Below are 27,554 nucleotides of genomic sequence, written 5' to 3'. Positions count from 1 at the left end.
TCTGCTGTCCTGCTCATGTGAACTTTGGGTTTTGTTGTTCTAGCGCTGGATGTGTGTGAGAAGTGGGGGGAGCTGCCACCTCTGCAGCCCAAACACATGCGAGAGGCGGTCAGGAGGCTCAAGTCACGAGGACAGATCCCCAATTCCAAATACAAAAAGATTATCTTCCACTGAAGCGCGTCCCAAGAGAAGGCAGAAGTTACAAGAAGCTTCCTCTTGGGAACCTCACAGGAGTTACAGCAGAGCTGCCAGGCTGCAGCTCCTTCAGGAGCACTGTGTATAGACTGGAGCGACTGCCAGGAGGTTTCCTGCTGTCACTGCTGAATTCTGGCTTGTGATCCACGTGTTGTGTGGCAGCAGGCTGGCCTGGAGCCGTGGTCTCTTCTGCTTCAACAGAGTATGAACAGGAACGTTTGTCTTCAATGTATTTCCTCCCCCCAGGACCATACTTTCCACTGGCAGAGATGTAGTGGTGTCTATGTACAGAAGTGTGGTTTTGGTGGTTTTTTTTATTACACTTGTTATTGCATTCTTGGTCCTGCTGGGAACTCCTGATTGTGTAATGGTGTAGCTCCAAGGAGGGGGAGCACAACAGGATGATCTGTCTCAACCGAGCCCGACTTGTTCCTGAAACTTCGCTTTGCCTTGGGCACATATTGTGCCATTAGCATAAGCAAGGGAACACATGCTGAAAGCTGCTGCTCCTGGCGTCATCGCTTGGCTCTTCTTCCCGAAGCCAATTTTATGGAGCTGTCTGGAAAACAGTACAATTGGGAAAGTGAAGGGAGAGGAAAAAAAGAAAGCTTGAGCCTGTAAGGAGGTTAACAAGTTTATTTTCTTTCCATGGTTCATAGAACCAATAAATGCATGAGTGGAAATATACTGCAACAAAGTTCCAATACTGCCTAAAACTCAAATTCAAGGTCAGACTTGCACGTTACCCACCTGTACATACAGTAGTCCCCTGGGAGCACACTGCTGCTAATGAAATGTCAACGATGCTGAGGCCACATGCTCTTCCTCAGGTAACCAGATTGTAGTTACACGCAGGACTGAGGCGGCTCTCATAATAAAGTAGAAAGAGTCCTTAAACAAAAGGCTCTTAGAAAGTAAACTTTACTAATAGTTATCAGTGGAGCTATGGGAGAATGTCCTCCCACACGTATGCCTTGTAGAAAGGACTTTTTTTATTGTTTTACAGTACTTTGCACAGGTACTTAAAACTGTGGAAGTGCTTCAGTTCTTAAAACCAGATGACTTAAGTTGCTGGAACAAGAAATTTGCTGTAAGCAACTCCGCCCCAGGTCTGCACACGTGGGAGGGAGTGGTGGGAAGTGTGACAGTGCAAGCAGGCACCACATCTGGGAAAACCCTTTGCACCCTACTCATTTCCCAAGCCGGCTTGAGCTGAAGCTGGACACTTACTTAAAAAAGAATTAGGAAAATTTGAAAGATAAGGAAATAAAACTCCCATTTTCAAGCAACTAGTGAATAAAAAGAATACCATTGCATTCCACTTAAGGCAAGCATTCTTATATTTCTTGCTTCACACAGGAAGAGGGAGCAAGCACAGCAGCACAAAGATTTCACTAAAGAAATCACAGCTTCTGCTCGTGGGGGCTTTGTGCAGCTCGCAGTGGTACTTACAGTGAGCTGTTGGTGTATAGCTTTGTTCAGGGAAGGTCTAGATACACCCACGCTTTGTTACCTCTCCCCCTCACTCTGAGCTGCTCGTAGCAAGAGTTACTCACTGTGGAAGATCCCTTGCCTTTCAGAACGCCTGCTTTTACGTCTGAATTCCTCTATGCACGCGGCAGTATTGATGAAGAAAATGCCTGCTGACGCTTAAAAAGTTAAAAGTGCATTTTCCTTTTGAGAACAGGCCCAACAGGCTACTCTAGTAAGTCTTCCATCACAGGCAGCACCACAAATCTAGGCTGTCAAAGGCTGTGTTGAGCAGGGGATGGGTCAGAGAACGCGCTCCAGAGAAAACAGTCCGGTTGTCTTACAGGAATGAGGAGGAATGATGGGGAGGAGGGAAAGCCACTGGCAGAAGTCACAGCATCCAAACAGGCGAGCTAGCCCAGGCTAAGTCACAAAGCCTCCCGCAGCTCAGCTCCTGCGCTTCTGCCAAAGGCAAGTACCCCTCCTTTTAATTAATTTGTGGCTGCCTGCTTCCAGAGGCTCTAGAGGGAAGGTCAGGCGCTCGCTGCCGCTGTCGTATCTGGCTGTAGGCACTGGTCAGTCAGATCTCGGCAGAAATACCGGACTCTGGCAGTACAGCCTCAGGGGTGTCTCTTCAAACCTAGTGTACACTTTACTAATTCCAGCAAACGTTACTCAAAGCCACCTTCAGTCTAATGGAGTCAAACTCAGAATTAAGATGATGAGCTTAAGAGTGACAGTTGGTTTAATCACTGTCCCTCTCTTACATATCCTCTTTTTTCAAAGTGAAAGCTAACGACCACAAGGAATTCACTCTTGGCTCTCCGCAAACCACAGCCAGCGGTGCCTCTACATCTAGCCTAGTGCTCTAAGTATGTCCCTGTGTCCCCTAAAGGATTCAAATGATCTCAGGAGCGCCCATTAAGGGCAAAGCGCTCAGCAGCTCCAGAGCTAGGCAAAGGGGTAAGTATATAAGAGCACAGTAGGAAAAACACACTTAATTCCCAAGTTATTTGCTTGCTTTTGCGTAGTTTCCAGGCCTCAGCTCATCATGGCTTGTAAATTGGAGGCTGTTCCCTTGCATAGCGAGCAGAATTAAAATCTTGTATTACTTTAGCTAAACTAATTTCAGTGGACTAATGTTTACGTAGAAAAAAAATAGAAAAATACAATAAAGTTGGAGTGGTGGGTTTTTTTGGGGGGGAGGGGGTGTTCAGCTAAAAATCACAGCGAGGGCTCCCTAACCTCTATAGATAAGTCAAGTTTTCATCTGATTAATAAAGGAGAATTGCATACGGTCTGTCACTTTTCCTAGCACTCGGTATGGGGTAGTCGCTCCCCGGTTTACATGCAGTAAAAGCCCGTGCATCGGAAACTGTGCACTTCCGCAAACACAAAACGCAGCTGGAAAAACCCAAATCAAAGTTTGAAATCCGAGAAAATCCAATTCTGCAGACAGAAAGGGTGGTGTGTGTAACGGGGGAGGGAACAGGTGCTCATCCGTAACACAGAGCGGGCTGAAAGTCACACCCTGCCGTACCAGAGCACAGAGCAGTTCTCCTCTGGCACTGCTGCTCCCTTCACACCTGCCCCTCACGGCTGCCTCCTTCCCCAGCGCACCGACCGTGTATCGCCTGGACTAGCAGAGCAAAGAAACCACGTACAACTTGGTCTTGAGAGTGGATTTGATTCTTGCAGTTCATAAATGACATTTCCTTTTTTACTGTTTACAATTAGTGTTTACTACTACTTCTACTGGGGTTGCCCTTTTTTTCCCTCCACACCTGTAGAAGCTATTTCTTTATAAATTAAGTCAGTCACTGACCACAGAGACTTCTTCCCCTTCAGGGAAGCAGCTCCAGAAAAGGCAAAAATACAAGCCGTGCTCAACCCAAGCAGCTACTGTTTCATCTCCACCCCACAATGAGCAGTTGGTGCCCTCAGCCTCCACCCAGGCAGGCCTGGTCAGCACCCTTCTGACCCACGTACCAACATCCCTGTTAAAAAAGATGTTTAAAGACCAGCCAAGAGCTCAGTGCTAATAAAAATACACAACCGTGGAGGAACGCAGGCAGCTATTTCCTTGTGCAGCCCGTGCTGCTCTCCCTCTTTCTGCTGGTGAAAGTCTGGCATACAATAGTTTCAGGACAGCATACATCCCCAAAGAAAATGCATAGGTCACCTCGCTCTGTGACAACCGACTTCCTTCACCCCTGTGCTCTGGCAGTAAAATGAAAAGAAAATTTAAGCAGCGCTTTGTAATGAAATAAGTGAATTCCTTTGTGTTTCTGCATCGAAAAAGCCAAACTTTGCGGGATTAAGAAAGAATTAGAAAAGTCTGATATACTACTGATTCTGTCTTGACACAACAAATGACTGGTGGAAAAAGAAGTCTGAAGAAATTTCTTTACTACCCTGACCCTGTTCTTGAGGGAATAGTAAGCTGTAGCCCCCTCACTCCACAGGGGGAAATCCCTTCTGCACCTCCCACACCCACCAACCTCCTGTTTGTTGTTCACGTGATACCACGCGTGCTTTCACCTCGGAGCTCTGAGCAATGTTTTCTGCCAATCCCACCCTCTGTCCCTCCTGATGCGGTGAGGTAACTACACTCCTGTGCTCTTTGGCATGCACGACTAAGCAGCAACACAATGAGGAAAGCTGAAAGAAGTAGAAACCCCAACAGGGACCATATCTAGATGTTACCGTGAAAGGCGAAGGCTGAAAGCACGCTGTCGCTACCACCCACGGTCCAAGTGACATGGGGTGCCTGCCCAACTTCTGAGCTTTTGTCTGTAGGCTGACCACTGCCCTGGTTCAGCGACAGAGGCAGCACCACACTGCCAGGACAGAGGGAAGTGGCTGCAAACAGGTAACTTCCTCCCTGTTGCTCAGCCAGGCCTGCCTTCCTTTCTCCCTCTTTCAAGTCATTTCACCATCGCAGCTGGTTTCCATTCTTGGAGTCTCCAGGAGGTTGACCCGTTTAGCAGCGCTATAATCAAACTAGCCGCCTTAGTGCTGGTGGTGGTCTCCACTCCTCCTGAGCAGCTGCAGCCTGCGCCTTCGCTGTCAAAGCTGGAAGAGGGGATTGTATTTCCTAATTTCCTGCAGAAGGCGAGTCTTGTCCATGTTGGCTTCTGCAAGGGCTATTTTCATGGTCTGAAGCTCCTTTTGCAACTCCAGCACTTCCTTTAACTGCAAGAAACAAACGGAGAAAAAAAACAAACCAGGAGTTTCCAAAGGTAAGCAGCAGGGCAGACCTTACTGCACCAATCTGCTCAAAGAGGAAAACCAAAGCGGGAGCTGTGGAGGTGAATTACGCTATGTGACACAACCACACAAAGCTCACTGACAACGTGACCCAGTTTCAGTTGCAGAAATACTTGCCAACGGGTGTCTGCTGACTTCCGTACCCGTCATTAGAGCCGGTGATGGCTCTCTAACAACTACTTCCACCCAAGACTTCCTTTCGCGTTTCTAGGCACAGGAGCAAGACTCACAGTGGGCAAGGCTTTTTCCTGCAACGCAGCTAGCTGATTGTGGCTGAAGACAACTATACAAAGAAAGCAGGAAAAAAAGAAAAAAAAATGGGCCCTGAGCTGCATTCTTCTTTTACAAGGGGTCCTGATACACCTCTTTGTTAAAATTAAGATGATAGCTGGAGCAAGCAGATGCTTGGCATTCCTATTTCTTGTCTCTAGGAACAAAGTCCATCCTGTCCTCTAACACTGCCAGTGAGATCCCCCTCTAGCTTCATGGCACAGGACAGTTTTTCTCTTGGACTCTCAGAAATACTTTTACCCAAGAATTTAGCCTTTGCACTTGCTCCTGTTAAGTTCAATAACATCAGAAAATAAACTGAAGCTAAGCTACTGTGCTGCTTATGTGCTCCAGTTCTGGTCAGGGTACTGTTTGAACGGGAAGAAGCGAAAGCCTCTGCACTAAATGGAAAAGAGAAAGATGAGAAATGATGTGTCACCAACTAATGAACAGAATCCAAAGTCCCAGTCCAGTCCTGTATCCAGTCAGCCACATTGCTCCCTTCATATGTATCTTTCCATAGCAAGTGATCAATTTACCAAGCAGACCCGGCATCAAACAGGCAGTATAATTAGAGAACGCTTCATATTTAAAAATAAACCAGTCATCTGAATTCCAGGTATATGGATCAAAATGGAAAGAAAGTTCAAACTGAACAGCAGAAACTTAAGCAACTGAGACTCCCTGGCTCTAAGACTTACTCTGACAAAATATCTCTCTCTTTGTGGGAACCTCCCGATTCTTGTTTTTCCAACAAGGAACTGGACACAGTGGGAAGATAAGAGCCAATAAGAAAACTTTCCAGATTTCTGAAAGGGAACAAGAGACTTTTTGTTGGGCGAGGTACCCTTACCTCTCTGAATGACTGTAAAAGAAGGTACAGGCTGCTTTTGTGTGCACTCCCTATCTGCAACACCCCACACCTACCAGTAACTGCAAACACATAAAGACAAAAGATTTAATTTTCCAGCCTACTGCCAGCTCTCCAAGTTGTCCAGACAGCAACAGGCAGTGGTGACTCACCTGCAGTCCACGTGTTCCTGCTGCTGGGGCTGCCAAGACACACTCGGCTGGGGCCTTCTGCTCCTGAAGAACTGACACAGGTTTTTCCTGTTTCAGTGAGCCTTCCCCTTGTGGAGCTGGAAAGTAGTACAGAAAACATTCAGGTGTGGACATTTATACAACAGGGTTCTCAAGTAATAAAAAAGAAAAATAGATTCTTTTTGTCCTTTTTTTTTTTCTTTTTTTAAACAAGGCAGGGGGGAATCTCATTGCCATTTTAAAATGGAGAAACTAAAGCCAGGGAAGCAGCAGTAATCTGTCCTGACTGTGTGAGCTCAAGGAAACATCAGGCATGAATTCAGGCTGCCAGTTCATCGTTTTAGGTATTAACCTGCTCTGCCTGAGGTATCAAATTTGCCATCCAAACAAAACAACAAAAGCAGCAAGAATGAGAGAGGCAGGAATGCATGCATCTAGAGATTAACCCAGCAGAGCAGCCAAAGAACCTGGGTGCTTGCACTGAAGACAGACGATTATTTGCCCATTGTGGCAGCAGTGACTGCAGAGAACAGAAGCAGGGACCGCTCACACGCCAGAGCCCATCCTTCCCAGCAGCAACCATCACATTTCAGTTTCAGTCTCCTGCAGCACCAGGCACAGCAGAGCACTCCACCTCCAGCACAGCCCGAGGGGTGCCAGGGGAGAATAAAACAAGTTTTCCAGATGTTGCTGACCTGTTACATAGAACACCCCATCATCTTTGCGCTTCACAATGACGTGATCTACTGCCAAGGTGATAGGAACAGGGCCGGGGGATGTTGGGTATACCCGGGGGCTGTCATCCTGGAAAAAAACAAAAGCGGAGAAGATTAACTGCTGTGACAGCTCTGGCAACTCTGCAAAGGATTCCCCTTGCCCCCAGCCTTCACAAGGGTAGCGTTACCGATTGGCAGCACTGCCAGAGCTCACCAAGGTCACCCACCATATGGAAAAGCCTGGCTTTATATACAAGGCTGCATGTGAGTCTTAATCTGTGTAGAAAGCCCTCCCGCAGATCAAACCCAAGTTCTGTCATATCCATAATAAAGGCTGAGGAGAGGCCTACAACCATCTCCCTGAAGGCTGCTTTCACAGTTGTTATCCTACAAATTCCTGATTCAAACCCCTAGACAATATTCCTTCGCGAAAAAAAAAAGGGGCAATATCCCCGAGCCTGGAGTTTTTCATGCCGCTATGCAGCGATACTGGATCCTGCTTGTCAGAGAAGCCAAAGCGTTGCTTTTAAAAAGGTTTAATCAAGTCCTTCTGTCAGTGCCCCCCTCCTAAATACCAACCATCTCTTATGTAATATTTTTCATCTGTAATTCTCTAAAAGTTTACAGAAAAGGTCAAATATTTCCCATTTCACATAAGCGCTTGGAGGAAAAGGTATTTAATTCTTTCCCTTGAGTCTGCAAAACAGGTCACCAACAAAGCTGAAGAGAGAATCTGAATGTCAGGCTCCCATTTCTCCACAATTCGATCACTCAACAATTTCATTGTGTTGCTCATTCATCCCTAAGGCAGTTTTTAGAAGCAAAATAAAACAGTATCAGGAAAACAGGACCCCTACAGGGGCCAATAACAATCCTACAGCATCCCTTCCCAAGCAGAATGAGCTCTGCCCAGGCTACCACACCGGGAGGAATCTCTGCTTCCCCATACACTCACCTTCAATGTGATTTTGGCATCCACAACTTCTAGCTCCATGGGGATCACCTCTGGAATTATTTCATCCTCAAGAAAGGGGCCAAGGTTGGTAAGGAAGGACATGAAGAGCTCTGCTGTGTAACTGTGGACCAGCATATGAAGGAAGCCATTCTGAACAGCCAGCGGTGAGTGCACAGCAGCACTAGGTCCTACTTCAACACGTAAGCACACTTCTGGCTGGGTCTTACTCGCTTCAGGGACCGAAGGCTTCTCTATACCTGGATCTCCTAGAGCTACAGCAGAAAGATCTCATTGCAGAAGATGGCATCAGTAATAAGATACAAACTCAAAATGGCTATCTTGAAAAGCCTTTTACTTTCCAGATGCAGAATGGAGTTCACAATGACAGAAAATGTGTTTAAAAGATGTGTAGATGTGGCACTTGGGGACATGGTTTAGAGGTGGACTTGGCAGTGCTGGGTTAACAGTTGGACTCTATGATCTTAAAGGTCTTCTCCAGCCTAAACGATTCTAAGTTCCTACAAATCCCAATTTCAAATGCCTAAGAGTCCACATCGCAGGAACTAACGCCAGGAACTGGATCATTTAAGCCCCCAGACGCATCCCTCCCTCTCACTGTCTCAGCACCCTTTAAAACTACCCTTCGTTTTGCATATTGACCAAACTCACTCATCACTCCACTCTCTCCAGAGCTGCTCAGTCTTTCCAGTGCCCTCAGCACCACCCGAGCCTGTGTTCCACTTTGCCCCCCCGTGGCCATAGGCATTGCAGCTAAAGGGAAGGATAACAGTCCGAGCGCTGCTCAAGCTTTCACTTGGAAGTTTTGGGTTGTTGTTGCTTTTGGTTTCATTTTTTATAGAGTTGGATTGTTGGGAGTTTTTTTAGTTGGAGTTTTGGTAGGGTTTTTTTTAATTCGAATTTAGCTCTGGGGAAGTACCTTAGCCCAGAAGCATTATTCTCAGGGTCAGAAAAACTTCAGGGTTTCCCTGGATAGCTTTATTCACTCTTTTAATTAATTTCATGCATCCTAGCAGCAATTAAGAAAATCCCAGTCAATGATTACTAGGCACCACACAGCTTGGCTGTGTAGGCACTTTGGAAACATCTTTCAAATACCACATCTGAACCACTGACAGATTCTTGAGCATTCACATTCCCTCACACGCAAGTCATTTTTAGTCCTAAGTACACTAAATAAACGTTAACACTGAAGCACCAGTTAAAATATTCTCCGAGGGTGGCCAGTATAAAAATGAGTTATAAAAGTGCAGCTATAAAAGCAGCAGACTCCAAGAGGCAGCGTCTTACCCAGATAGCCCTGCAGATACTGCCACATTCCAACGTTGTTCAGTTGCTCTGGAACCACGTTCATTACTTGTAAAGCAAGAGACAAATCATCACCTCGTGCCTCTATTCCACAGTTCACCTCATTCATCTTCAACACGAGGACGGACACCTGAAACAGCAAGCGACAAGCTCACGTTATTAAAATAAACACCACCAGACTCCCTCAGAGACAATATTACAGTGAAAAGGAAGAGGACTGACCAGCTGAAGGCTGGGGTCTTCACTCTGTGAAGTCGAGCTGTTTATTTCAGGAGATGCTCCACCCTCGTCCTCTGCCATCAGACTTGTTCTACTGCCTGTGTGATTGTGGACCTGAGGAAGGTGCCCTGAGGGAAGAGGGTCCAGGCTGGGTTCTGAAATGGAAGTAAAACCAACAACAACTCAAGTCTGTTTCTTTTCCCGGTTCTAAGAAGTTAAGATCTCAGCATCTGCCTGAATCTCATGGCCTGTCAGCTCGTACCATTCTCTAGGGAACTCTCTCCAGCTCCTCAGATGAATTGAAGCAACACAGAGCTGAAGTGAAAGACATCCACTGAAATGCTCAGTGTATCCTATTTCCAAACAGCCTTTACTAAACCCTTCCTAAATGCTGTGTAGCATCCACCCACCTGCACACATTTAAGGCCCTTGCTCTAGTACGGCCAAATACCTTCAAACACCACTGTTATGTGCAGGGGTCACTCTCCCCCCCTCATTTATATCCCCCATCTCAAAAAAAAAAAAAGACAACAAAAAAAAAAAGACATCTATAAAAGCAGAGCGTGCCATAGTGGGTGAACTACTCATGACCTTCAAAAAGAAGGAGTGACACAAGTGAATTCTGTACAAACACAGTGTGACTCAGTTGCCCATAGCAGAAAAGCTACATCAAATAAGAGTGGGAGAGAGGAGAAAGCCAAGCGCTCGTTACCAGAGTCTGTGAGCATCACAAAGCCATCGCTGCCATCGCTGTCCACAGAGAGCCCATCCTCAGGGCCGCTCCCGTCCACAGACGTGGTGTCGAAGGAATGCTGGGATGCTGTCCTCTTCATGGAGAAGAAACGCATTCGGCTGCTGCTACCCCCGCTTGGAGTCACTGCTCCCTCTTCTACTTTGGGCACAGAATCCCTACCAAAAAACAAAACCAGTGATAAAGGCACACAGCTTAGCCTCCAAATTGTACAGATATCGGGCTGGACTCTGAACACTTGCTTTAGTGTACTTAGACCAGCCCCACGAGATGGAGATCTACCTCTAATCTGAATGATACGGAAAGAAAGGGAACAGTCGACCTACACTTCCTCCCTTCCCTGCAGCCCAGGGAAGCACAGGAGGATGGTCCACTCACTTGGCTGGGGGGAGAGAGAGCATCTTCTGCATGGTGGAGGTCACCTTCTCCCGGCTCAGGCTCAGAGCATCTTTTGTTATAGACATGGCTTCTTTGGTGAGGTCCATAGTCACATGCAGCGCTTCCTTTGTGGCATCCTTTGTGATGTGCAGTGCACTAGACAACTCCACCTCTATGTTCTTCAAAGGGATGAGTTCTGCCTGGCCATTGAGAGCGATGTTTCCTCTCCCCACGGGCTGCGTGTCTGAGGTTGGGCTAGAAGGGAGAGCGGGAGGGCTCTGAGAGTGGCTGCTGGCCTCTGCTGGTCTTTCTGCAACCAGGGCTTCCACAGCTTCATGTGCTTCCTCTATCAAACCTTTCTCCTCTACACTCTTATCAGGTGGAGCTGTACTCAGAGCTCCACCACTTGCAGACCTTGGGAATCTCTCCGGTGGTACGCTGGTATCTGTATTTTCAATCCCGCTGTCCTCTGGGACCTCTGAGGCACTGCACGCTCCCTTCTCTAAACCGGTCTCTGATTGCAGCTCCTTCTCTTCAGCTGCCAGCCCCTCCTTGCTGTCTGAAGGCGAGAGCTCAGAATCAATCAGGCTTGTTGTGTCCAAGTTGAGGGATCTGGGTTCCAAGACAGACCCTGGTGCAGGGTTCATGAGCAGGGCCACTTCGGCACTATGGAACGTAACTCCTACACACGCGGATATGGGATCTAAAGGAGACCCAGTCACTTCCTGGGTATCTTGGGCCAACTGCTCCTGTAGCGTTTGCAGAACTTCTTTCATTCTGAGCAGCACCAAGTATTGGTAGTGGTTGAGCCGAACTTTGACGTGAACAGATGAGGACATAAGCACATGGATATCAGCAGAACCTTCCAGCTCTTTAGTATCTACTCCATCATCAGTTTCATGGTCAGATTCTCCCAAGACATCCATTGTCTCTGGGACCTTGTAAATGTTCTTCAGATCCTGGTCAGTCTTTGATCTTTGGCAAACCCCATGTTCTCTGGAAAGGCTCTCATTCTTGGAGTGATTGCTAAAGCTGGCAGAAGGCTTGATTTTCAACTCAGAGGTGGCCAACTCCTGTCGTTTAGATATCTGCGCTTGCCCCCATCTCTTGGGAAGGCAGGCCCAAATGGAAAGGGGAAAAGGGTCAATAAAGCTAAGGGCTCTGCCCTTTGAGCTTTCAGCCCCCTCAAAGTCCAGGGAAAGCTCAGTGAAATTCATAGACCACAGATCTTCAGAGGCAGAGGTTTTATGTAGTAGCTGGGGAAAGCCCGGCTGCTTCCGAGGCCTATCATCCACCTCATACGCATGGCGCAAGAAAAGGGTGTGGAGGAGGCTGAAGTTATCCTGAGACCTTGGGAACTTAGTGTAGCTGGAGTGGAAGAATTCTGAACTGGCAAATTTACGGAAGAGGCTCTGGAGGTCCTGACAGCTGCAGAAGGGAGCGTGGCGGGTGTTGGTGGCTGTCATCTCTGATGTGCAAATGCAGAGTGTCTGTGGGCGATCTTGATGGTCAGTGACTTTCTTCTCCACAGGGATGTTAAGCTACAGAGAAGAGAAAAACATTACGAATAAAGCAGTTAGAAGGGAAATTAACAAGAGGCTTATCCTGGCCGTTCATACGGGAGGTCAGGTGTGGGATATATAAACAATTGAGATGCCTTGGTCTCTACTAAAATCCCAAGAGCTGGACTACACTCTCAATTTGTCCCTAACTGAAAAATTAAATGAAATTTACAAATCATGGAAGAGGAATCAGATGCGAGGGAATTTAAACTGAATTTTATTTTAGGTTCTTTTACCATCCATGGCCTTATGTAGCAGCTCAACTTACAACTTTCGCTTCGATCTTTCTCTGCAAGGACTTACTACACATTCAGGCCTTTAAGCCCCCTCACAAAAGTGCTAACAAGGGTAGTCACTGACACACACCACGGGGCGTCAACACAGCAGACGTAGGCCCACTGGGAATGATATGAGACTCAAAGTTGTTTCCAAAGACCAGAAAACAACTTTTGACTACTCGAACCATCAATTTCTCCTCGAAACTATCTTCATAAATACAGACTTGCCTGCCTATTCTGGACTAGAACTCAAGCACCTGTTTTACTGCCCACAGATCCAATCAAAACTAACACAAATGGTAGACAGAAGAAAGTTAAAGGCAGGCAGAGTTCGTATTTTTCTCATTCTTATTTTCTCATTCTGGACTCCAGCTATTTCCTGGTCTCATGTTCCTTCCACAAAAGGGAGGGAGAGAACACTGAAGACTGGGAAAGGAAAGAAATGAAAGGTACCTTCAGCCGAAAGCCATCCAGTCGAACATCAACATGCTCATCACGCTTGCCTGAGTCCTCCAGCTTGTAGATGGCTTTGAACTGCTCCAAACTGCGATAAAGATCCAGACAGAAGAGGTTTATCCAGAGCACGCTTGCTGTATCCAGGGTAAGCATCAGGCCATTCAGCTGTACATACAGGTTTGGGCATGGTACTAGAATGAAACAGAATCAAGACAGATGAATAATAACAGAAAAGGTACTTCAGATGGTCTGCAGCTCAGTGTATAACCTGCGCTGACAATACCAATGCAGAGGGCTTCAACACCCACTGGAGGACAGATCTCTGGATGAAAGGGAGGAACTGTGGCGTACCAGAGAAAGGAGGGGTTCCAGGCTCGCATCAAGCCAGCTGCAGAGCACCCAAAGCAGCCTAAAGTCCTGCTCCACTGCTAGTCAGTAAGTGCTGGGCAGACAGTAACTCCTTCAATACGTTCCTGGATACGTTATTTTGCCAGCACAACTTTGCCTCCATATTTTGCACCAGGCAAGCTCTATCCCACTTTCCCCACAGACAAAAAAACCCAACAAACCAAGAAACTACTGGAAAGGGAAACATCAGAAAACTAGACAAAAATGGACATCCAGGAAATATGTAACAGGGTTAACACACCTAAAGAATTAAGAGTTGACTGATTCTTTAAGAAACTTATGAAGGAAGGTGCTAACCTTGGTGTATTACCTGGAAAGTCCTGATTGTCTGGGAAGTAATACTCTGTGAATTCAATATGGATTGCAGAGACCTGATCAGGAAGTTTGAAGACTTTTCTACTACATGAAAGCAAGGTGGAGGGTTTCTTACTTTGCTGACCGGCTGTAGAAACCTGGAAACACAACAGTACACAGTCGTGCAGAATTCAGATTTGGCAAAACAAAGTGTCCCAGTAACCCTGCAGTCTCCTGTATTAAATCCATCTCATTTACACATCAAACATATTCTGCTTTCAAGTAAAAATAAAACTGTTTTCTACCTGCTGATATTGCCAACTCCTCTCCTTTGAGGGAATTCAGCTCTTTATGTCTCCTGTCACTGCTAGTAAGAGCCGTGACAATCAGAATTAGGTGATGTGAATAAACAGAACTTAAATCTATCATAGCTTTCTTCAACACTAACAGCATGTTGGTAAGTCCATGACAGTATCTGGTGCTGCTTATGCTCTTGCAATGGTTATAGGGCATATGGATATAGGGCCTGATCCAGTCTAGCGATGCTATCTGTCCTGGGTCAGAAAGCATGAGGTAGGACTTACTCCTCCTCTGTCAAAAACCCCTAAGCTCACTGTCTTCTCAAATGCATGAAATGTTTTACCCTGGGCCAGTCCAATGCTTGATGCAAGTTTAGATGTGAACAGACACAGTGTGCAGAAACTCTGTGGTTAGGCACGCAGTTTCCTCTGAACATGAAAATGATCAGCAGTTCATACTTGGTTTAAAAGTTTTACATGCAAAACAATAATGGCATTTGGGCTCTCTGTGCAGAGTTTTGATTGTCTTGGATGACATAGGATTTGCATGATTTATTTGAATTGTATCAGATTAAGTTCATTTTTTAAAAATGACATTAACATCTCCAGACACTGCTCAAATCCCTACCTGGTGAACATCCAAGTCATCTACTCGAACTACCACGCAGCTGGATCGAAGTCTGTTCCAGGGAGGGTGCCGGAGTCGTGGCAAACTTGTGGGAGGTACACGGCCTTTCTCTAAGGGACTTTTATGTGGACTCAATGTAGTATCTGTGGGGATGGAAAAGCAGAACCAGCAGGGTTTTACTAATCTACGTTGCAGCAAACTTCACCATCAATACCAACACATATGTTGCAGAGCAGAATTAACAGCCCAAATATTAGAAACAGATGGACACAGCTAGGCAGGAAAAAAAACTTAGGTCTTTTGAAAGAAGAACACTGTGAAAGGCAAGTCTGCTCTGTAGCAAGAGGCTTTCAGCATTTCATTTACCCCACTTAGGGAGAAACTCAGTAAATAAGTTAGGAAAGTGACCACTGCCATCTGTCCATTCTTGCTGCAATGTTATTCCCAGTACGATAGCCACTTTCCTTTACCATTACAGTTAGGATTTTTAGTGCGCTATGGATTTCTGCAACAACAAATCAGCCTGCTAAACCAGGGAAAGGTAACTAGAGGTATTGCTAAATGGAGCAAAATTGTTACCATCTCCTGCCTTATGCAGCGAGTTTTCTCAAATACTATTACCTGGTTTCCTTTTGAAGGGGGAAAGTGGAGTCTTGGCAAATGCAGGATCCATTTCTTCATAAAGCTTCTCAATCTTGCTTTGAAATTCACTGACCAACTTCTTTGCCCACTGTCCCCGTGTTTCCATTGCTTCACTGTACCTCACCCAATGCTTGCAGGGATCTCCTGCACGAAAGCAAAAATCCTGGTTTTAAAAATGAGTTCCTGGATACACACAACCTTCCTGTGCCCTTCATATGTATGCAAACCTGCACAGCATTCCTCTTTATTGATATCAGATCTGGAGCGTGCAATATGCAGCGTACTAAGTGCTTGTGAGACAAGTGCAGGCTTTCACACAACAGAGCTGGTCCTACCAGCAAGCGTTCCAAATTCAAGGGTTGGGAAGAATTCTTCCGTTAACCACAAACAGATTTTCTCCTGGGTTACATCCTATAACGCTTCCAAATTGATTAGGCACACGTAAGAACCAGATCTAGAGCTTAAGCAACTGAAAAGAAATCCAGAGTTTCGACTTTATGTCCTTACAACAGACAGCAACTTACTCCTGTCTTTGTACTCTGCTCTGCCAGCACCTTGTCAGTCATCTGCCAACAGGTAAGGCAGATTAACCCTGCCCATGAGGCTTTTAAGTCCCAAACCCTTTGTGTAGCCTTTCTTCCAGTCCTGCCTGAAGCCGTATAGCATCACTGTTCTTCAAATTCTTTTTTTATCCCACTCCTCAAGCTGGGAGGCCACATGCTCCCCTACCTGCCCTGTGGAAAGGATAATAGTCAAAAGCCATCCTCTTGAAGGTCAGCTGCATGGCACCTCCCAGCATCCCATGTTTCAAAGCACCTGTGGAAAACAAAGAAAACCACAATCAGCTCTGCAATCCAGGTTCTGGATCCAGGAGAATTCAGAACACCACTGCTTTGATTGCCACCACTGATAGATTGTCACCACGGCCAGTATTAGGGTATGACCTTCTAGAAAACGGTATCAAAATCTTGTCCTAAGCAAGGAAAAGAGCAACTGAATGCAACAGGCCAACAGCCCACGGCAGGGAGGTGGGACTAGATGATCTTTAAGGTCTCTTCCAACCCAAACCATTCTATGAATCTATGATGCTACAATAGTTCAGACATACAGAACCGATCTCTCCATCAGCCTGAACAACTGCCCATTGTCTCATTGGGAAACGGTAATATGAAAGATTCTTGTTTTCAAGAGGAATATCCTCCTTCAAGACAGAAAACTGATGACTGCATTAATGTTTTCCTCCTGCAGTGTCCTCCTGATGCTGCTCTCAGTTACCTGACTCTCGAGTGTGGCTGTCATCGCAGATATGCAGATCCAAGTGTGAAATGAGGAGGTGGTATGATGACTCTTTCATGTCATGCTTATCAAAGTATTGACCAATGCTACTTGCATTGGGGCTGACTCCAAACGGCTGAGACCAGGACTGCTGGGTACTTGGTGCAGGTGGTGTTATCTATTAGAGAGAGACAAGCTCGGTAAGAACTAATAGAAAGAAAAGAAGAAAAGAGAGAGGTTATAATGCAATTAAAAATAACTCATACAATCTTCCAGACTGTAAGGCATCAATTTATAGAAATTTAATTGGGAGTCCCGAAATCTGGATCCTTTCCTGTGTTCTCACGAGCAAAACTCTTTGTGATTCTGCCTCCTCCAAATCAAGCTACCATTCGCTTACCTTGAAACACTCTTTTAAGACTCCCAGACAAAACGAACTAAGTATTCCTGATCACGCCTTCTATGTAAGCTCACTGCACTACGTGCATAGCCCTCCTCCTTCCCCAGAGCTTCCACCACCAGCCACGATACTCCTCTTCCCTCGCCTTTGTCTCAGAAAACACCTTTTGTCCTCTGCCTCATGTATTTATTCTGCAACATCTGTCAAACAATTACTCAGCAAAGCATTTTGAAAACAAAGTGGTAAGGGAAGTTCAAGGTTACTGCCAGGAGTAGCTGTTCTAAGGTTCTCATACACAGCTAAGCTACGTGTGATCCAAAGAACAGTTGTAAAAATCAAGAGCTCCCATCAGAATATTAGGAAGAAAAAAAGAAACCCGAACAACAGTGAAATTGGATGCCAGTGTTCTCCCTTGAGCATCACAGCTCACAGTGGCTTTGTGTCATAATTTATTATACCACTCCCCTTCCCCAGGCCTATGCAGATTCTTACTCAGAGGCAGAAAAGATTATATTTATTGGTTATAACCAAACCAAATCCTCATGGGACCCTCTGCAACTTTCCATGCACCAGCCAACTCCTTCAAGCCACGCAATTTAACAGCACTTCTTCCCTGCCATCAGACAGAATCTAGCCTGTGACTGTGTGTGAAAATTCTTTAATGCTCATTGGCAACGAATCCAACTCCTTTGGTCACTTCATTACCCAACAGCCCACAACCCACGCAATGCTGACCTGACACCAGGTAAGCCTACCAGCTCCCATCAGGGAGATGCTCTGTGAGCAAGGGCCAGATGCCACACAAACAGAAACTGTCTCGTTCACATTGTTTTTTTCCTGGAGGACTGACATCCAAATCACAACTCACTCACCTGTACAGACTCTGGCGCTAAGCTTTTCCTCTGCTGGGCAGACTTCTCCATGGCTTCGCTCAGGGACTCTGCATATTTCATCATTGCTTTCAGCTGAGAGTCTGTCAGCACCCAGAGCAGGTCATCAAGGAGAAACATCAGCTTAGATGCCACCACATTGCAATCTTTGGTCTGAAACAGCATGGAAGAGTCAGGGACTTGAAGGTTTGCAACTATATACATACATTCTTCATAATACACAGAAGCTGTAGCAGAAACAAGAGATGCTGCTTTGAAACTCATCTGAGAGAGAAGTTCTTCTCTGATGGATGTCCATAGTACCTCCTCTGAGAAAGCAGTCAAAGCTATCTCTTTAGGAGGCAAATGCTCACTGTTTGTTTGTTGGTTTTTTAAAAAAAAAAAAGGAAAGAAAGAAAAAAAAAAAGAGGTTTGGTTTTTTTTATCATCACATTTCCATTGACAGGTAAAAATAAGACTAGCAGGCTTTAATCTCCCAGTAAAGAGATGACAGCTCTCCTTGGGATGTTCGAACGGATTTAAAAACTTACTCCGTACATGTTATCCTCCCCTGGGAAATAAACTGCTTTGACATTTGGTAGGAACACAGCTGTCTCCAACAGAAAACACTGAGTGATACAGCAGCTTGGGCTCAACATTTGTGAGGAAAAAGAATGGTTGCTGAGGAACGTGGGAGGAAATATGCATCATCACTGCACCAGGCACGGAGACCATATCCTGCAAAATATGGAGGGAACTCTCACCCTTCTCTTGAGAGAAATCTGGATCCTCCCCTGGTTGGTAATGAGTCTCAGAGGAGTAGTAACAGGATCCTGATCGCCATTGTCAGTGGCATCTGCTTCTATCCGAAGTGTCTGCCAGGTGAGCTCTTTGAACGTCAAAACCTACCCAGAAGGAGAAAAATTGAAAAATGCTGAGATTTGCAACAACTTCAAGGAAATAATAAATGTTTAGAAGGTGTGGAATGAAACAAGGCCACAGAAGATCATTCAATGCACTTTTCTTCTGCGATCCCGGTACAAAACCAAAATCATGTCCCAGGTAACAGCTAACTCCCCCCCCCCCAAACCACAAGGGCATTCAGAGCTTCTCCAGATTCGTTCGCTCGGATCAAAGGAGCTCAGAGAAAGCTCTGAACACAAGTCAGCTCTCAGTCACCCTGTTCCAGCAAACAGAAGGCAAGCTCACCAAAGCTCCCTACCCTCCCTGTATGAGAAATCAGCCCAATTACCCCACAGGACGGGGTTAGCACGAGTGCCACTGTGCACATTATGACAGGCAACGTAAGACACCTCCTTACCTCTCCCCTCTGCGGATCAGTAATGCGGGTGAGCCTCAAGTCGCTCTGTTGCCAGTTTGGGTTGACACTGTAGCCTTGGAGCTGCCATAGCTCAAAAGAAGCATGAAAGGCCTTGGAGTGAATCTTGATGGTGATGGAATTGACGACAATAAACATCCCTTCCACGACTTTTTCAGCAAAGCCATATTCACTGCAAAGAGAAGATCCCTCAGAGTCATCACCTGCTACAACAGAAGTCCCAGTAGAGGCAAGGCTACATACAGAGAGACTCCACGGTTTATAAGAGGTATTAGAGCCATTTAAAGCTGAGTGCAGAAACGCCGATAGTTAACCACTGAGAAAGACGGCCACCCACACCCCGGTAGCGTGTCAGAAAGCAAGCACAGAGCTCAGGGTCTGACCTTTGACCTGCAGCAAGAGCAATGGGAGACTGCCCGTTGGGTGGCCGAGGCTCTTCACATGTTCGCATCTCTACCTCCACTTTATCCAAGTACTGTAAAGACAGAACACAGGACCAATAAATAGAAGACCAAGACTCAAGTTCAGCCTACCAGCCTTAGGTCTGAGACTTCAGGGCAGGGATAACCACGTTCTGGACTCTCTTGACTCCAGAAGTCTCACATGTTAAAATTTTCACATCAGCAGTGCCAGGATTGTTGGGTAATCTGGATCCCCAGAAGGGAGGTGGCGAAACAAACAACAAAAACCAGGCACAAGGTTGCCCTGGACTTCACTGAGAGCTCAGCTCAGCTCCATCCTGCAGTGAAATACGGGTCTCGTGGGAGGTCACTCATCACCAAAGAGGATTATTCTCAGAACTCCCCTTCCCCTATCTGCTAAGGGCCTAGAGGATTTAGGTCAAATGACAATTTGAGCAAGCATTTCACAGTTTCCCTTTGAAGAATTCTTCTCAAGTAGGAGAGATTAAGAAGAGTAAGGAAGAAAAGGAACGAACAAGAGAGGAAACGTTACCAGGCAGATTGGGTGTGTTTTCAGCTTCGTCCACTGGATCTGAAACAATAAAGTTGAGGTTATAAGAGTTATCTTCACATGGAAAAGTTTGAGAAATTGCAGGAAACCATCTGAGCCCAAAGTCTGAGCCCCATTCCTCTGAGAAATGACCGCAGTGACAATCCATCATGTCTCACTGTATCCAGGTCAAACGGGCTCACACAGACAAGTGAAAAGACATTCCAGCCACCAGACCTACAAATCTAGCTCAGCTTTTGGATCTCACATATCACCCTGAGTAACAGATATTCGGCAGCTCAAATTCTCATTTTTCATATTCCTCTACGGAGAATGTTCTTGTCCTTAGGGAGTCTACAATCAATTGCTGCTGTTACTGGAAGTCAGGTAACTCTTTTGAAGACTATGCACAAACCAAAAAGATCTGTTTTATTTCCTTACAGCAACACTTATTCAGCAGTTCTCGTAGGAGGGAGAACAAGTGTTTGTTACTAAATTAAGCAGATCTGACTCTAAAAACAGAGCGGATCAGATGAGTAAGACAGGCTCATTTTTATTGTCACTTGGCAGAGTAGAACCGTATTTCTTTTACAGCAAGTCTCTTCGAGATACTAAAAACTTTTGTATTCATGTAACGCAACTATGGTTAGTACCAAGTGAGATTAAACAATCTGGCATTTCATATCTACTGAAAAAAAATAAATTTTTTGCTCTAAAAACCACAAGGAGGAAGCTTTTCTAAAAGAGTTTAGTGTGCAAAAGTGCAAGTGCATGCACAGTTTCAGTGACTATGCATGTAAATGGGTAACTGTGGGCATAAAGCCTGGCTGACTGCAGAGAGTGCAGCTTTTCACATGCACTATTCACGCATCTCTTACAAATTGCATTTTCAACAATTAAGGCTTAAGTTCAATTTATTTTTACAATACCTCAACAGCATAATTAGGCTTTCAGAGAACTGCACTCCATTTCTCTCTGCTTCCCATGCCTGTTGGAGGTCTGTGTTGCTTCTTTAGCATTAAAAGAAAGTCGGTGTGGGTAAGGGAAGGCATAGAAACATCCTCCGTTATCAAAATAGCAGGGAAATGGGAGGGAATGACCACACAGAGAGCTCTGTAAAACCCTGAGTGATATGGAGGTGATGAACAGGGAACGACTGCTCACTATTTCTTCCAATAACAGTACCAAGAGGTTATCAACTAAAACTAGTATACGCAGGCTTCATACAAGCAAAAGCAGATGCTGTGAAACTCTTTGCCACACACTCTGGATGTTAAGCAGGTCCAGAAAGCATCTGATCAAATTCCTGGAAATTCAACAGTGGCTATTAAATACAAAGACCTCACTGCTGGCTTAACAAGCCACCTGAAGGTGAGGAAGGACCACAGCACACTTTCCCTGTGCTTCTCTTAGCATCCTCCACCATTTGCTGCTGGCCACCATCAGGGGCCAAATGCTTGGCAAGGGCAGCCTTTGGTGAAACCTGCTGCGTCTGTCTCCTAGCATTCAGACAGCAAACCCCACGCCTAAAGCACAGGGTTTGAGATGCAGGGATCACCCCGCATGATGATTCTTCATCACGAATTCCCAAGTGACAAAGAGAAGCTGCCACTGGAAGGCCTCAGCTGCGTCTGGGGACACGAGCGCAGGCTCCTCTGCTCACCCTGATAGATGCCTTGTTACAGTAGACGCGAGTGATGGCAAGCCAGGTGGGCAGCTCCAGCACATTCTGCAGCACCTCTTCATCCAGCTCCAGGTTGGTCAGCTGCCCCTGCCCTTTCAGCGTGCTCAGGTTGATTTTGTCTGGAGAGAGATTCTTAGTAAACCTACAAGAGAAGAAAGAGGAGACTCTAAAAACAACTCCCGGCAAAGCTGCTGAGACTATTGGAGCCTTTAAGAGAGCTATTTTAAGTATAAGAATCTGCTCGTTGTTTTGTTAAACGCTTTCTGACATTTTTAAAGCCAGGGCATGTTTGTTGCTCCAGAAAATGACATCTTTACACTTTGACATTTGAAGGACTTTTTTTGTTTGTGTGGTTTTTGTTTTAAATCAAATTCAAGCCTGAGAAACTGAAAAGTTCTTCTAAAGCACTGGCAACCCAGAAACCAGCAAAATCACCCTAGGACAAAACCAAAGAAAACTAAAGCCAAACTGCAACAGGTCAGCAATTTTACTCTTTCCCTGGAAGTGCCGTATCAGCAGTGAAAAGTTTATCTATCTAGATTCTTTTTTAAGTTTTTGACACGGGAAAGTAAAAGAACACCAATAAATTACTTTTATGTCTGCCTCTTTAAACACCAGCCTCGCAATTCAGCCTGCTCTCTGGTCAGCAGGTCCAAGCATGCAACCTAACTCCCCTCCCCAGCTACCAGCCCAAGCTCCTGTCCTCCTCTCCTTTCGGCAACCAGCAGCTGCTGCTCTCTCTGGTTTAAATTCCTCCTCCCAAGGGCTTCTGTTGTTTCTGTCTCCCTTGTGTGCCGCCAAGTACCTTCAGATCCCTTACGTGCCCAAGATTTAAATGCAACAGGTGAAAAAATTTCAGCAAGGTTGCTTAAGGGAAGTGTATTCTGGCGTAGAGCTGAAAACCTCTGACTTTACTAAAACCACCGTGGCCCCTAAGGAACCAGAAGAGCGAGTTTAGAGGACAACAGATCACAGAGGCTGTGTACGTGTCAGCAACACCTCTCCCTACCAAACCACCCTTCTGTGAAGAAGGGGTGGCCACCAAGGGAGCAAGGCAGCTTGCCCTCCACAGTCACAGTATTCAAAGTTGAAGACTTCCCATCAAACAACTTGCCCACTACTGAAGCCAGGCTTATACCACACATTCCTCCATGCTAATGCTAATTCTAATTCTGCACAGTGCTCCAGAAAGCGGAAGAGAAAGAAAGACCCGATTGTCAGTGTAAGCAGGATTAGGCTCATAGTCAGTCACACGCTGCCATTCTCTCTCCTTTCCCTGCAGCCGCAGCGTGGGCTACTTCTCTGTGAAAGGCACAAAGGGCATCTTGAAAAAAGTCATTGCCAAGAGAGTGGAAGGGAGGAGGAACCAGAGCAAGGCTGCCAGGATGGCAGCTGATGTGGCCGCCGCAGCAGCACGAAGTGTAGTACAAAACTGGCCCAGGTTGCCCGAGCAGCTGCTGGTCAGTCAACCCAGGGCCTCTGCGGCAAACACGCCGCTCCAAAGCGAATGTTTTGTTAGGAGAAAGCCTGACGGATGGCGAAGAGCCACTGACGTCAACCCTATGCTACTGATGTAGCAGCTCCTGGAAGAGGAGGGTGGCACCAGCAGCTGTGAGTCTGCCTACTACTGCTTTTTCCCTTGATCCGTGCCACTGTAGAGTCTCCAGCTGCCACAGAAGCCTGAGTCAGACGTTTGCTGTGCCAAGCTGTCACCTCCCTCCCCGGAGCCGAAGGTACACACTGACAGCTGAATAAAGTTTATAACGCACCTGCCAGCATCTCAGGCTGACACGTACACGTTAAACTTCGTAATCCCTTTAACCAGAGCCCCTCTTGTTTGAACACACCCAGGAAGGCCGCCAAGTTCAACACTGCTTCTCAGCATCTGTACAAAGAAGTAACATATTCCAGAGCGTGCTACAGCAGCTGCTCTGCTGGCAGGGAGATGCAGGGATAGGCAGACTGTAAGATTTGCACTTGGAGTCCTCTTGTGAGCACCCACTATCTCAGACACTGCTGAAAATTAGACCAAATACCTCCAGAGGCAATACATGAGGATTCTTGTCTTGTATTAGAGAACCAGCTGTGTAGAAAGCTGTTGTAATCATGTCCACTTGGGACTGGATACTAAGAACAAAACAATCTGAACAGGCAGGCAATAAAAAGCACTTGGCACTGTTAAGTTCACAGGCTGCTGTGGGTAGTGATCAGCTTACAGGTGGGGAGAGGCTGAGGCGCAGAGCAGCTTTCTCACACTTGCAAAGCAAGGATCAAAACCCTGGCTGCTTAAATCCTCATCCCAGGCTAAGCATGCTTAGATGGGGAAGCTGCTTTCAGCTGGTAATGCAGAAGAAAAATACAAGGATATGTCTAAACCAGGGCATTACTGTTATGTAGCGTGTATATGTATCAAAAAAATAAAAAACAGTAACAAGGTGAAAGGACGCTACAGCTGTGAAACAGGACACTGGTGGAGAGAGTGGTATGAAACATGATCTAGCTAAAACCAAATAACTATTTGTAACCATATACAGGGCAAGGCTGCAGAGATCCTGCCGAACAGGTAAGAGAACCACCATGAGTACTACCAGGCTCTACAGAAGAATCCTTTTCACGAGGCATTCTAGATGCACCAAAATGTGCCGTTCTACCCCCAGACGAGAGGTTACAGCCCCCACCGATGATGGGACAACAAAAGCCACAAGTTTTGTACACAAAAACCTAAAAATGAAACAAATTCTCTCTTCTAAGCCACCTAGTCTAAATTCCTGAAGGAATTCCTATTACTATCACCCACTCAATTACTCTCCTTGTAAAGGAATCCGAGCTCTTCAAATGGAATAATCTTCACATTTAAGACATCTTGATACACATAACACATGTTAGATGGGGCTTACAGGAGGAAAACAGATGAAGTGTTCCTGTGAACTCGGGAGTTCATAGATGCCAAACCTTCATTACTTCTTGAAAGGAACTGCTTTGGTCACTGCCAGGGGAAGGAAAAAGCAGTGAGAGCATACAATTTTAGATGTTTGTTGGCAGGCTCGTTCCATTCATACTCATCAACAGTAACATTTTTGGCAGCATGGATAGCTGGCTTAGAGAAAAGTGAATGAAAATGGTAGCTATTAGAAAAACTGACTGTGGGATATTTGCGCTTTTTTTTTTTGTGCAGCTCCAACAGAAGTCACGTAGCGCTAAGCCAGTAAACTCAAAGGACAGCACTCCTTTTGAGCTTGCCAGGATTACCACGACAAAAGTCAAACCAGAAAACCTTTTTCTGTCTTTTATGGAATTGTCACTGCAGTCACAAGGGCATTTTGCATCTGTGTTACACTTACATGAGCACGCATGCATCCACACTAACAATACCGTGAGCAACATTTTGTCTCTGAAAGCATCTGCCAGCCAGAAGCTGACCTGCTGCACAATAGCCAGATGGACCATCACAGCCACCAGCATCCACAGAAAGCCTTCAAGTGACTGAAAAGGTCTTGCTGCATTCACAATCAAGGCAACGGGAAATACGAGCTAGAGGCTTGGAGCAGCTGTACCCAGGGAAGACTGCTAGGTCAAGCCTAAGTCTTGGCCCAGCGGTTTGCGGAGAAGAGTTTTCCCTGCGGTCTGTTTCCCACTGTTTTTTTCCATTTTAGATGTCATGAGTGTTAGGGCTCTCAATCAACATTCATAAGAAGCAGACAGAGTCATTAACAGCGCCACCCTAATTTCATAGACTGAAGGTCTCATCCTAAGAAGCTAACAACACCCAGATGATTTAAACCTCAAGATCTTCTTGGGATTCGGCCTAAAAGAATGATTACTAATTACTTACAGAAACCCTCAGCCTTCTTGGTCAGTTTCTGAGATCATAATTCGATCTACTCTGAAGCCTCATTTCAGGTTTTAGATGGGGAAGGCACAGGAGGGTCAATCTCTTTGCTCAATCATCAGCTTGAATATATATATATAAAAAAATGATGTCAATACTAAAAGTATGACTGTCCAACTCATCAGCTTGCATATTGAGAAGCCACAAACTCACTGACTGCAAGAGAGAGTTTGGCCAAATCTGATTGCTGGCCTGAAGCCAGGCTAGAATCATAAATAATAAATTTATGTTCAAATTTGTAGCTGTCTGGCCACACTGTCTCCAACTGAACAAATACATAGATAATGCCAGGAGAAGACGTCTGAAATCACAAAACTTCTCTTCAGATCCATCCATCTTATTACCTTGCAGCCACGTGGTCCAGGAACCCTTCATACGCTCAAACTAGATTTTCTGCCTCAGCTTCTTCTCCTGCAGTTATTCAGTAATCACTGCCTATTGTATGTAACCACTACCTACAGCTAAACACATTCATTTCTATTAATATCTTCGTTACTATGGTTATTATATGCAAGAACTAATTAGCAGTACACCAGTGACCTTGATTTTCCTTAATGACAAGCATCATCAATTGGCAGAAGCAAGGAACTGTTTGGCTTGCAATCCCAGCCACAATTGCAGATAGCAGATGGAAAAATACTCGAAACCCAAGTAAGCCAGGAAGGGGGTAACCTGTCTGCTGCGAGCTGAAAACAGACAACCAGTGCCGAGGGCCCCAGGGAAAGGGCTGCAAACAAGGTTCTTGCATTCATAAGAGTAACAGCAAGGGAAGAGATGAAGATTTTCTGCTTTATTTTGGAACATTTTTTTTTTTTTAATTTGTAATGTAAGCAACTATGACAGAAGGACAGAAATTAGATATGGAAAAAACCTATATTCTGGCCAATCCAGATTTGCTCCTTTCCCAAAATCCTTCCCAGAGTCTTTCCCAGTTTAGGTTTGGACAGGCTATTCAATGGAAAGATCTTCTACAACCCAAAAAACTCTGTGATAAGAAGTTTTAAAATAAGTGGAAATGTCTTATCTCAGGAGCCAAAGAGCACGTTTACTTGGAAAAAAGGTTCATGACTGGTAGAAGAAAAGGTCAGTGACTTCCAAATGCAGATATATTTTCAAGGAAGACAGCAGCAGAAGCTTGAACTGCAAGATAAATGTCTGCGAATGAACTGAGAAAACATTTTGGAGGAAATAAAACTGGGCAAGTGATCAAAACTTCTCTAAGCAAGGAGAAAATAGCTGCCTCGAAGACATATAGGAAGAAGTAAAAGCCCTTTCAGGAAGAAAAGACATTTTACTTACTCAAGCTTTTGGTATAACTGTGGAACAATCTGTCTGGTGAGCATGCACAGTACTACTCAAGGTTGAGAGATTCAGGGTTGCAGACGAGGAAGAGAAACACACTGAATTAGCAGAAGGCGAGACTAATTTATGCGCAGTATTAGACAGTATCTAGTACTGATCTGGTTGGTATCAAACAACATTTAGAATTCAAGGGAATCTGACCGATACCAAACTAACTACTTGTTTAGAAGACAGAAAGCACCACATCTTACTAATGAAAAATCGTCTCCGCTACTCCAGCTCCCCACTGCGTACAGCACCAGCGTGCCCCAGATATACGGCTAGGCAATAATATTTTCCCGTGTGGACAAAGAGATCCCAGCGCAATAAGCCTGATGACTTCGCCCTACTTAAGTTACCCAACAAACTCTGTACACGTTACAGTGTAACCTGGTAACAGCCTTTTGCACCATCCTGGTAGGCTCCCTCCTCACCAGAGTAAATTTAAGTGCACCAATGTACGTATGCACATGCCGCTGGTGGCTTTACGTTATCAGCTTTCTGTTTTTCCAAGCGTCAGCTACACTGAATAAAAGGCTGGACCACAACCACACAAAGCCACACACAGTTTCACATGGGCCAAAAACCATCTTGATTACGTGAGTAACCACTTGTCTTGGCTCTAAGTTATCTACTGCCCTACGACAT

At 45.5% G+C, this 27,554-nt stretch overlaps 2 protein-coding genes across 2 annotated transcripts in view; one reads left to right on the top strand and one right to left on the bottom strand.

Moving 5' to 3' along the window:
* Nucleotides 1–1,516, top strand: part of TAF11 (TATA-box binding protein associated factor 11) — a 4,037-nt gene extending 2,521 nt beyond the window's left edge. Inside the window, exon 5 of the mRNA XM_040616370.1 lies at nt 44–1,516. Within this exon, the coding sequence (XP_040472304.1) occupies nt 44–174 (131 nt within the window). The 3' untranslated portion in view covers nt 175–1,516. The remainder of the gene's footprint in view (nt 1–43) is intronic.
* UHRF1BP1 (UHRF1 binding protein 1) lies at nt 817–27,554 on the bottom strand. The gene is made up of 21 exons (XM_040616958.1): nt 27,550–27,554; nt 21,656–21,818; nt 19,996–20,034; nt 19,425–19,516; nt 19,024–19,213; nt 18,467–18,607; nt 17,706–17,876; nt 16,434–16,611; nt 15,888–15,974; nt 15,138–15,302; nt 14,517–14,659; nt 13,606–13,747; nt 12,885–13,078; nt 10,592–12,132; nt 10,175–10,371; nt 9,466–9,617; nt 9,226–9,373; nt 7,918–8,189; nt 6,942–7,050; nt 6,229–6,344; nt 817–4,860 (listed from the first exon to the last, which is right to left on the bottom strand). Exons 1-21 carry the CDS (start codon nt 27,552–27,554, stop codon nt 4,735–4,737), a joined length of 4,371 nt encoding a protein of 1,456 aa, XP_040472892.1. The 3' UTR covers nt 817–4,734.

This window comes from Falco naumanni, chromosome 17 (genome assembly GCF_017639655.2).
Source record: "Falco naumanni isolate bFalNau1 chromosome 17, bFalNau1.pat, whole genome shotgun sequence".
Classification (NCBI taxonomy): Eukaryota; Metazoa; Chordata; class Aves; order Falconiformes; family Falconidae; genus Falco; species Falco naumanni.
This window is presented reverse-complemented; position numbering and strand designations above follow the sequence as displayed.